Consider the following 11,817-nt stretch of genomic DNA (forward strand, 5'->3'; position numbering starts at 1 on the left):
TCACTCACACAATAGGGAGAGGAAGAGAGTTTTGATCACCGGATCAATCACTTCTCTTGTGGCTAGATCTCTTCCAACTAGGGTTTCTAATCCTAGCAGATCTATATTGCCCCACATGGGTGACCATGCATCAACCGGTTCAGAACCTGGTTCTATTTACAACATATTACCCCAAATGAAAGGGAATGAATTTGATCATTTTTCCTTCTTGATTTATTAGCTTCTTTTTTTTTAAACAATTCCAGGATCCCATTCTCTACAAAAACCCCTAATCAAATTCATAGATTTTAAAATACCACAGAAAGTTGAGTTGCTCTATGATTTTCTTTTCTAATTTTTGGTAGTCAGGCACGATTCAATCCCCCTTTTTTCAAGGAAGAGATTTTCTTCTCTTTGTTCTACTTTAGATCCTGAGCCAAATTCTCTTATGAATGGTCCAACCTTGATAAGATTATTAACATCTCATTGTGCCATTTGGTTGATGATGCAGCCGTTCTTATCATCTTTGATTAATTATGTGTCAAATTTCAAAGTCTAATTCAATCTAATACCCTCTCGTGTATTGTCATGTATCTTTATGTATGTCCATAGACCATATGATACTCTGACTTTACTATACATGCACTTTCCCATAGTCCTGATTTTCAAATATCAACTTTGCTACTTTACAAACTTATTTTGGGCTGAAATTCTACATCAGAGCAAGGGACCTTGGCCTCTACCCCTCCACAAATTTTGGACCATCAGATCTGTCACGTGGAAAATAGGCTGTTCTAAAAAGTTTTTGCCTGATTTCATACCCATCTCCAAATAGTTAATTTCGCAAGTTTTGGGATTCTATTCATCCCTACGAATTCAAATCATGTGATAAGAGAGTCTTTGCCAATCCAGTCTCCAAATCCCCATATATAAGACGTTCTACAGCATCATATCATAGGACAGTCAGAATCCAGCAAACAGAGGAATATTTAGAAAGCTGACCCCCAGAGGTTAGAAGCACCACCTTTGGATGCTTTCACCTTCACTACCATGAGCTTCAAAAATGATTCAAATATCTTGCATAAATATAAGTAAATGTATATACAGAAAAGGCCAAATAAGCATATACATTACATATATATATATATATACACACACACAGGTAGAAAACAAATAAAATTACACCGATGACCATTAAGGACAGCAGACGCCCTTATTCATGCCTTAGGGGTATCTTTCTAGTAGTTCTGATTCCTACCACATTTACAGAGACAAGTAAAACGGCCGAAATTAGCAAAATAATTTGCTGTACTAGTTCCATAAATCTCAGCAAATATAGCCATGGCCAAAAAAGGTGCTCTTGAATAACTACCTCACAGTAGTTGTAGGAACCCCTCCTTCCCTGAAAAGCATGTTTGCCACTGGTGGGGGAAGCCATGCTGGGTTGCCACCGGTCTGGCCATCCTGATGTTGACCATCTCCTTGAATCAAACTAGCCCGTCCTTTCTCCCCTCTTGACCTTCTCACATTTTTTCCTACAAAGAAACCAAGTTTCATGGCAGTAAACAGACCTAATGTAATTACAAGTGGCCGAACAACCCAGTGAAAGGCTTCGAGGTGTTGGTATTTCTTTACTACCCCAGGACATGTACTGAAAGACACCATTTCAACTTCAGCTGGATCTGCTAAGAAGCTGTTGCATGCATCTCCAAACTTAAATCTTCCGGGAAACCCAACTACAAGGCACCCATTTGGAAGGACCTGTATGATCCTTCCTGTAGCCCATGCACCACCCCTTTTACGGGGCCATTCAAAACGAGGGCTAAACACATTAGTCTTCAGCCTCACAAAGAGGCCCACACAGTAGGATTCTGCCATCTGGAGGTCTGCAGAACTCCCCTGCCAAAGAGTCTCCAGCCCAATAAACCCAACCGCTACAGTGCCATCACGCTGGATTGAATGGAGAATACCCACAGGTGAGTGTTTCTTGTCATCTTCCTTCACCCTTACCCAGTCCCCTCCTGCAAATGCAGATGTAACCCGCTCCAGTGTTGATGTATGAACTCTTAAAGGATCATGAATACTGTAGACTCTCACAAGAACAAACCTGTCTCTGTCAGTGTCCTCCAAACCAGCTACCGTTCCCTCTGGGATAAACATATTTTCAGGCTTGCATGAATTTGCACGCTTTCTGGAACGCACTGTATCACCCACTTGTAGATGATCCTTGGAGAGGAACCACTTAGTGTAACCAATGCCACTTGATTTGTCTTGCAGTTTCCAGTTCCCCAGGCCAATCCAGTCATCATCACCATAAACTGCATTCTGAGAGCTGCAAGTTCAGATGCAAATCATCACATAATAAGTACACTTAACAGTCGTCATCACCATAAACTGCATTCAGCAAGTCTTTCAATAAGTTTCTCTTTCCTATCCTGTTCTCAAATGTCTTGCTTATTTTTTCAGTATTCAAAACTGCACAAAATTGAGAGAGTAACTATTATCAAAAACAGAAAGGAAATGTCCAGAGACCTGCTAGTATTGTTTTTATATCCATATGTTCTCCCTCTTCCCACTCACTCTTTATTGGGTTCTCACACTGCGGCACAATAGGATGCAATTTCATGCAAAGGTTAAAACAGCACAAGGCAATCAAGAAATGGGAATGCTATAAAAAGGGCAACCCAGTGCACAAGGCTCCCGCTACTGCAGGGTCTAGGAGGGGCAAGTTTACACAGCCTTACCCCCTGCTTTGCAGCAGAGGCTATTTCCAAGAAATGAGAATGCTGTCAGTTCTACAAATTTTTTAATAACTGCCTCAAAACAATTTAACATGACTTACCCACCAGGTTTCCCTGTTTCTCTCCATTCATTTAACAGACTCGTATTCACTCGGGTCATAATTGTACAAAAATTTCTCTCTTAATTTTGTGCAGTCCTTTCCATATAACAAGTGGACATCTTTGATAGAGATACATTTTATTTTCAAACACGAATTTAACTGCCACTAATAAAATCAGACATACTTCAGTAGTTTGTCTTCCCTCTGAACTCTGCTGAGTGACCAAATGTGCATAATGCAAAAGCAGCTCAAATTCGGAAATCGTAGGACGACCCTAAAGAGAAAAGACCTAAATATCACATACACACTGTGGTGCTCAAAATCTTAAAGATGTCATCATTGTAGTCTAAGAAATACATTAAGAAAGCAAACTAAAAATGTTCTTTTGATATTCGTCTGCTTAACTTTTGTGCATCTGAATAAAGTGATAGTAATAACACCACCATGTATAAAAACAAGTTACCATTGGAGGAAGTTTCTCTCATGCCTTTGAACAAATGGATTTATTTATTTATATATTTATTTTTGCACTAGTTGTCAAAAAAATATATATGAATCAGAAACGGAGGGGGGGGGGGGGAGAGAATAGATGAATGAATGAGTAACGGATGAAGTGCAAGTATAACAATGCACAAATAGAACCCTACAATATGGTGGACCATATTTTAAATATAGATTCCAATACAAAATAGTTTTTTCTCATCTGATCAGATTCACTGCTTGGAGAGTGCCACCTAGTAGGTCTAACAACAACGACAAACTCAGCCTTATCCCAACTTAATAGGATTAGCTACATGGATCCACACAAAACAAAATAGAAGAAAAAAAGTTTAAACAAAAAAGGGGGAAGGAAGAGGTAAAAAGATTAGAGATGAGTTTAGAAAGATGAGAGTAAGAGGAAAGAGGCACAACCCAACAAATCAAGAGAATCTTAGCTAAATGGAGTCGGCTACATGGATCCTTTCTCTCCAATAGGCTCTATCCAAGGTCATGGTTGATACGAAACTGAGACTATGCATGTCATTCCTAACCACTTCGCCTATGGTCATTTTAGGCATGCCCTAATTCTTTTCACTCATTTAATTTGAATCAGATCATTCCCCTTACTTTGGCGTCCTCAAGCCTCCTTCGAACATGGCCATACCACCTCAAACAACTTCCGTGGAGCTTGTCGTTGATTTGGGAAATTCCAAATCAGCTCTAATATGCTCATTCCTTACTTATCCTTCCTTTGCCACACATCCATCTTAGCATCTTCATCTCAACTACACATAGGTTCTCTTTATGATACTTTTAACTGCTCAACATTCCGCCCCATACATCATAGCTCGTTGCACAACAATCCTATAGAATTTTCCTTTATGCTTTAAAAGGATACTGATGTAAGGCCAAGTCACGAGTGACTTAACCCCAGAACAAGATCTTAATTGCAACCAAAACCAGACACTGACATCAATCTCAGCAACAATACATGTAACAGCCACAAACAATGAGGAACAATAAGGTAAGACAATTCTTACAACTCTTAACATCCTAACCAAGGGTTTAGGATAATCCCAGCTGACAAGAGAAGTCCACAACAACTAAAACAGGCCTACCCTTCTTGTTTGGTTGAAATCTATTTGACTGGTATGATTCCCACTTCTGTTTGCCACCTACTAGGTCAACCAGACCAAAACTTGATAATTCAAATTCAAATCATTGCAAAAGTTTGGAAGGGAAAGTTTCACAAGAACTTTAAAACCTCCAAAAAGTTACATGTGAATCAGAGTGTTAAAAAGATAAAGCTAATTCTTGGTGTAGCTAATTACTTGGAGAAGATCTATCTATCCAACTATGGCAGCCCTGTCTTCAATGACTTAAGAAATTTAGACTGTTAAGGAGGCACGAGAAACATTACCCAAAGGAAAACCCTAAAAATACATGATGGTAATGAGAAAAGTGAGGTGTCAGCAGAAATGGCAAGCTATATCTTCCCCGTGACAGCTTATTTGGAACCCAAATTTATTAAATAAAGCTAGAACAAACTCTAATACAAGGCAAATGAAAGCATTAAAAATTTTTGGAAGGTCAATTTTAGAACTAGACAAACAGTTTACATGACAATAGGGAAGAATGGATGGCCATACAGTTGAGAGATTACACAAAATTTGAAATATAACCCAATTCTTGAGGGTACCCTGCCTGACTTGAGACCTTTATGTCCACAGCCCTTCATGTGGCTCAAATCAGGCTGTGCTCATGCTACCAAGTCCAAAAATATGGACATGTTAATAACTATTTTCCCCTAGCAAAATACTTCTATTGGCTTCTGTGTTTAATAAATCTTGAGGATGCTTGAGGAATGTGACATTGGGTTTTGCATTGGGATTAGGGATAGGGTGGGGGAGGGGGCTGTGAAGTATATTTAAGTGTCAACCAGTCAAGATGACAAGATGGTTATTTTTTTTTTCTTGGGGGGGGGTGTATCTGCTTCAATACACTAACCAAAGTTCAGACAGCAAAGATCGTGCAGAAACAAAATTTCCATACAACTATTCATCGGGGGGAGGGGGCTGTGAGGTATATTTCACTATTCCTCTTTAATCATGCCATCTTCATGGATGTGTTAATGAAATCTGACATAGAAACTTGAAGTGAGAGAATTAATAGTTTTTCCAAATAACATTATAGGGATAAATACTTTATTTCCCCCTTAATGCCTATAGCTCCAGAGAGTAGTCTCTATTCATGGATTGGTACCAACAACAATCTATCACCCAAAAAACAATGTAATAGATTCAGTGAAACCAAACAAAGCCAAAGGGCAGACAGCAGATAGAGCAAGATACAGTTAAAATTGGAAAACAATCCCCTGACAAAACTCCTGTAAATCAATTATCCTTAATCAAGATTAATAATTTCATCTCAACATGGAGCCAATTTAGCATGCATTGCAGCCAGAGCTTGCATATGCAACAGTAAAGGCAAGCATTGGAAGGAAAACAGAATCAATTAGAAGATCATAGCTAAGTCAAAATCATTGTAAGTTCAATTAAAATCCCAAATTACTGATTATGACAAACATTCTTCTTTTTTTCTCTTCCTACCCCTCCCCCTCCCCCTCCCCCTCCCACTTCCAAGGAAAAAAACAAATGTGCAACAAGGAATTTCTTCCTTCTATCAAAAGGAATGGCATAACTTACCTTTTAAATGCATGTAAGATGTCTGCCATTAAAGGGCGATTCCGGAAGTCATACTCAAAACAACCACTGATCACATTCACAATGGCAGGAGGCAAGCCACTTGGAATCTGTGGCTTCTCTTGCTTGGACACAACTAAGTTATAAATTTCCTCCACTGATCTCCCACACCAGGGTTGAGTTCCAGTCAACATCTCCACGATGCTGCATCCAAACCCCCATGAATCAGTCTCAATCGATAGTGGACCTCTTACTTCTGGTTGCCATTGTTCTGGAGCCATGTAATTGGGCGTTCCAAGTCTCAAAGCCATATCTGAACTTGGCAATGGAATCCCAAGCAGTAGATAAGGAATCCCAAAATCACCCAGCATTGCTTGGTTGTTCTCATTAAGAAGGAAGTTGAAGGGCTTAAGATTTAAAATAAGTGTCCCTTTCGAATGCAATTCTAGAACTCCCTGAGCCAAGTCAATCCCATACCTGTGAACATCAGCATAAACAGAAAGACAGTTAAGCAGCTCCATATTTACAACTATATGCATCATAAAGGATAGAACCATTAGCATATTAGTGTTTTGCAAACGCCCCGACTCACTGCAAAACATCAGGCAATGGAAGCTTGCTTCCTTTAAGACGAGCCATTTTGTCTCCAACCGATCCCTCATAAAACTTCATAGCAATTGATATCTGTCAAAACAGAAACACAAAGTCAGTTTGGCAATGAAGCTTCAACTACAGAATAGAGAAGAGTGTAATGACATAACTCAATTAGTGAGCAACCATGGGCTAATCTGATGCAAAGACTTACTCTTCCACTTATCACAGAGATACCATGTAGCCAACAGACACCTTGTAATCCTTGGCACCTAACAAATAAGTCTTCAAATTTATCCAAGAAGGCGCGAATGCGATCCTCATTGATCGGATGTAACATCTTGACAGCCACTTCATGAAATGCTTGGGAACCATTACTCAACTGATGGTAAGTTGCCAACCAAACATCACCAAATGGCCCCCTCCCAATTCTGTGTTTAAGTTTCAAAGCAGAAGGATCGATCCATGGGCTAAACTGATTCGGAGTTGCTACAACAGTTCTGAGATGATCAGGATCACCCTCAAAAAGCTCAAACTCAAAAGAAGCTGCAGATGGAGTAGCTCCAAGTTGTCCAGCCATTTTTTTCCTGCTCAAATAGCATTACAAAAATTGTTCAACAAATTACCAAAAACAATTGCTAAGAAAGTCATTCGAGAAAAAGAAAAATCAATAAATTGGTCAACTTCTAAGCATCTTCTTTACGGACTGAAGACAACAAAAATCAATGAATTAGTTCGTTCCTAACATTTTTTTCACCCAGAAATCTTCAAGAAATATAATTCAGTAGGATTGAAGGCATAATCCGGCATCATTTACAGAAAAGAAAAAAAAAAAGAGCTAAAGAAAAGTAAGATTAGCACACTCACCAATAAAGAGAGATGGGAAGAAACTGAGATGAACACGGAGGAGTAAAGCAGTAAACCAGCTTCAACAATACTAAGAGATGTCGATTAATTAATTATTTTTTTAATTTAAAAATTACTCTGTATGTACTTGAGATTCATAGTTCATAGAAATCTGCAAGAACAAAAGATTCTGTTCAACAGCTAGTGTTTATATAACTAAAAGCCCTTAAAGTGGTTGACGATTGGAAGGTGAGGAGGAAGAAGAAAAAGACGAAGCAAGCAAGAAGAATCCGCAATGAATCCCCAATTACTTCTTATAAAATTCTAAAAAAAATTACGGAAGAATCTTCACTGGGACTGCGTTTGTTAGTAAAGAATGATATATATATATATATATATATTTTATTAGTTGAAGAAAATCTTGCTTCTTATGTCTTAAATCGAGAGATTTTTTTTTATTTTAAATTTAATTTAAGAATGATAATTTTTTTTATTGTAAGAAAATAAAATCTTAATTAAAACACAATAAAATATAACAAAATAATTTTTTTTTCTCTCTCTATAACATCCCTAATCTTTTGTTTCTGATCATTTCATTTTTTTTCTATATTTCTTTTCCTCTTTTTTCTTGATTCTGATTTCTTTTCTGTTCTCCTCTTGGCTACCAAACACAGCCTTGGGAACCTTGGGAAATGGGAAAGAGAAGAAAATTTGGTGAAAAAATTAAAAGCGACATTTAATTACTAACTAAGAACTATATAGATTAATTCTATAAATTAAATTAGAAAAATCTCCTCTATTAAATTTGATTAGGAAAATTTATAACACCACCACCACCTAGACACCTAGAAAATGCCACTAGTAAAGAGACACCCCTGTATAATACTATATTATACTCAAATCTCCTATTGTCAATTGTAGTTACAAAATATATCTTATATACTGATGTCAACTGCTGTGCATTGTTTTCAATACCAAAATACCCTTTAAAAAGTTGCATTGTTTTCAATACCAAAATACCCTTTAAAAAGTTAAATACATAATATACCCATCTATTATAGCTTCATGTTTTCAGAGCATCGGCACCTTTGAGGAGCAATAATGGACACTTTCTAATGAAACTGGAAATCTGCTCTTCGGTGAATCCATAGTTTCTAAATAGCGTAAGAACCGAGTCCGTTCTTTCTGAGGATTCAAAATCAATCTTCTTCGATGCAGATATGGCAGCTGCGGGTGAAAACCCACATGATCTGATGAGGTATGAGGCAACGAAAGGGTTCTGATTTCTTGAGTCTAGTAAGGAGATGGATTTGAGAGATGAAGAGTTCCGCAGAAAACCTAGTTGGATTGTTGAATCTCTTACAGCTCTCCCGATTAAGACTCTTTTGAAGAGGAAACTAAACATTCGGAAATGTACTAACAGTGCAATTAGTTCTGAGTATGTACTTACAAACGGTCTTCCGAGAGCTCGGCTTCGGTTTCCTTTGCTTTTATCTGCTCTGCAACTTGAGAGAAAGTTCCCGAATGTTGAAAGCTAACTAATGGGCTGAAGAGTAAAAATCCCTGAAGCCTTTCTGGTGATTAATAGAATGTGCATCTGCACTTAGTAAAATGCGAAAACAGTTTCAGCCAAAGCCTTTTTGGCACCTGGTAAAAACTGTTCCTTCTCTCTTTTCCCCTCAGCTTCTTTCACTTCTTCCCTCTTTTTTACAGAATTCGATAAATCTGTGAGAGAGAGAGAACAAGTACCGGAAAGGCATCTGCGATTTATACGGAAAGAACAAAGCTCGGAGTCGGAGGGGTAGAGACGAAGGGGCCGCCAGTGCGGCGTTCCTAAGGTGGAGGTGAGTGGAGGTAATGGTAATAAGAGACTTGGGAAATAACATACGTTTTAGTCAATAAGATACAACAATCATTTTAACTCTTCACTTATAAATGTTGACGCAAGAGGTTTGAATATAATTTGATATTATACACGAATGTCTATTTAATAATGGCATTATTCAGGGGATAACATTATAAATTTTCCATTTAATTAAAGGATAGCGATTGAAAATTGCTACATCTTGGTTCTTTGACAATAGGCATTACAATTGGCTTTATTCACAAAATCGACCCTAATCCTTTTTTGGTAAGAAATTGTCCTACATGTACCCCAAAAAAAAAAAAGATATTGTCCTAACTCTTATCTAAACCTTTAAAAAAGGATAAAGACTTTTGGATCAATCACAACGGTTTCAATCAGTGGTCCCTATAGTCCTCTATATTTATAGAGATCTGGCCAATCCTAGTGGGTCATTCTGCCCCATATGGGCACTTCACGTGAATCGGGTCCATAACCCGATTTCAATTAATTTCTCCCACTCGCCTACATGAGGCAAAACTACTTAATTGTCTATTTTAGTCTCTCTACTACAAGTATCTCATCATATAGAAATAGAGCGTTTGACACGAGATAGTATGTAAGGAGGAGTACTATATCAAGTTTCCATATAATCAACATGACACATCAATCGCAACCAATCTGGGGTACACTAAACAATTTAATTACACCAAATCCATCACTCTTGATCCCTCATGATGAGTAGTGCTGACCCCTAAAACATGTAATGTGCTCATGACAACATTGAAAAACAAATACAAGAAGTTGGAAGGTAATGAGCTACAAAACAAGTGTGTAATTCCAAATAGTTTTCCTTGAGCCACATGTCAATCCGATTATTCCCAAATGCTTTCCCAATCATGCTCGTTGGACGGCATCATCCATGATCCTAAGGAGTATGTCATAGCATCATTGGATGTCCTCTTCATGACATGGTCTCAAGTAAAGGGTATCCATAAGATGAACTCAGTTTGATTGAAGTGGTTCATCTAGTGACGAAGTAGGGATCTATTAAGTCACTCTCATAAACGGTCGTAACAAAGCACACACAGTATAAAACGTATGCTATAGTGATTCTCCCCCTAAGGTGGGCATGTCACTTATAAGATAAAAAGAACATCATATGAGTTTAGGTTCAGTCTCACTGTTTGACTCCTAACCTGAGTCATTCAGCCCAGTTGCCCCACAGTGCTCACTTGAAGTCTCACATTCGGCTATAGGCTGCTACACTTAAATGTGGAATCTTTGCATTTGACCATAGATTAGTCTCATTTTATCTCTAACTAATGTGCCATTTAGCTTAAAATTTGTCTATTCATCTTGCTCGCCATCTCTAAGTGCCAAGGTGAATTTAGCTCATCTTTCTCATTATCTCCAAACGCTAAGGTTTATTGGGTCAATTCAAGTCTGGTGACATATTTACAAAAGAATGAGTACACACATAGATCATTAAAAAATAAGTATATCTCGTACATATAAATCAAGGAATAATGAAAATAATTTCTAAAAGAAGGGTCCAAAATCAAAATATAAGCATCCACGCCGAAGGCCCAAATTCCTAACATGAGTAAGGAAAAATGTCTCGAGCAATGAGTTTAGTCAAAGAATTAACCACCATGTTTCTTGTGGAGATATGCTTTAGGACAATGTACTAGCACTGCATCCCCTGAATGATTGTTAACACCAAGGCACTATAGGAACCTCAATAGAGAGTCTCCTGAAAAGCCGTTGAGCATGTAATATACTCAGACTATTATGGATAGGTTGATGTAGGTCTACTTTTGCTGCTCTAAGATACAACCTTGCCTCCTAGGACAAACACATACCTCAAGTAGATTTGAGCTTATCTCTGTCATTAGCCCAATCATCATCATTGTAGCCTTTCAACCTCAAATCCGAATCAATGTAGGTAAGGATGAGATTAGTGGTCCCACGAAGGTATTGAAAGAATTTTTTTATTGTCTATCAAAGACCTATTCCTAGGTTACTTTGATCATAACTAACCATGCCAACTATGAAGCATATGTCTGAACGTGTGCACATCATCACGTACATCATATTGCATAGAGTACTTTGGACATTTGATTCTTCTCTTCATCGGTCTTAGGGCACTGGTCAAGACTCAAAGCACACACCTTATCCATCGATGTGTCAATGGGTTTAGAATTGTCTATGTGGAATCGTTCAAGATCTTTTTTATGTAAGTCGCTTAAGACAAATTAAGAAAATTCTTGGAGTGACTCCTCACGGTCCTAATGCCCAGCATAAAGTTGGCTTCACCATGTCCTTCATCTCAAAAGTAGAGGACAACCACTTTTTAGTGGTGATAATCATCTACACATCATTTCCAGCCAACAAAATATCGTCAAAATACACGGATAGAATAAAGAAACTTTTCTTGGACCGTTTACATATACACAGTGGTCCTCCTCAATTATTTCAAAACCAATAGAGGTAATGGTATGATTAATTCTAAAGATCACTGCCTAGACAAT

General features: G+C 37.9%; 1 protein-coding gene across 2 annotated transcripts; it reads right to left on the reverse strand.

Annotated features, from left to right (window-relative positions):
• Positions 1-1,043: 1,043 nt before the first annotated feature.
• LOC122070129 lies at positions 1,044-9,319 on the reverse strand. 2 transcript variants are annotated; one of them, XM_042634237.1, is made up of 5 exons: positions 8,891-9,319; positions 6,809-7,181; positions 6,596-6,687; positions 6,007-6,480; positions 1,044-2,311 (listed from the first exon to the last, which is right to left on the reverse strand). In XM_042634237.1, the coding sequence occupies exons 2-5, from the start codon at positions 7,172-7,174 to the stop codon at positions 1,348-1,350; spliced, it is 1,896 nt and encodes a 631-aa protein (XP_042490171.1). In that variant the 5' UTR covers positions 7,175-7,181; positions 8,891-9,319; the 3' UTR covers positions 1,044-1,347. The 2 variants fall into 2 exon arrangements, with proteins under 2 accessions (XP_042490171.1, XP_042490172.1); XM_042634238.1 differs by lacking the exon at positions 8,891-9,319 and adding an exon at positions 7,462-7,744.
• Between the last annotated feature and the right edge of the window lie 2,498 nt (positions 9,320-11,817).

This window comes from Macadamia integrifolia, unplaced genomic scaffold, assembly GCF_013358625.1.
Source record: "Macadamia integrifolia cultivar HAES 741 unplaced genomic scaffold, SCU_Mint_v3 scaffold830, whole genome shotgun sequence".
Taxonomy (NCBI): domain Eukaryota; kingdom Viridiplantae; phylum Streptophyta; class Magnoliopsida; order Proteales; family Proteaceae; genus Macadamia; species Macadamia integrifolia.

Coding starts and splice junctions, on each gene's coding strand:
- LOC122070129 (XM_042634237.1), bottom strand. CDS start 7,174: ATGGCTGGACAACTTGGAGCTACTCCATCTGCAGCTTCTTTTGAGTTT. Junction 6,688..6,808: donor TCTCTGTGATAAGTGGAAGA/GTAAGTCTTTGC, acceptor CTGTTTTGACAG/ATATCAATTGCTATGAAGTT. Junction 6,481..6,595: donor CCATTGCCTGATGTTTTGCA/GTGAGTCGGGGC, acceptor TGATGTTCACAG/GTATGGGATTGACTTGGCTC.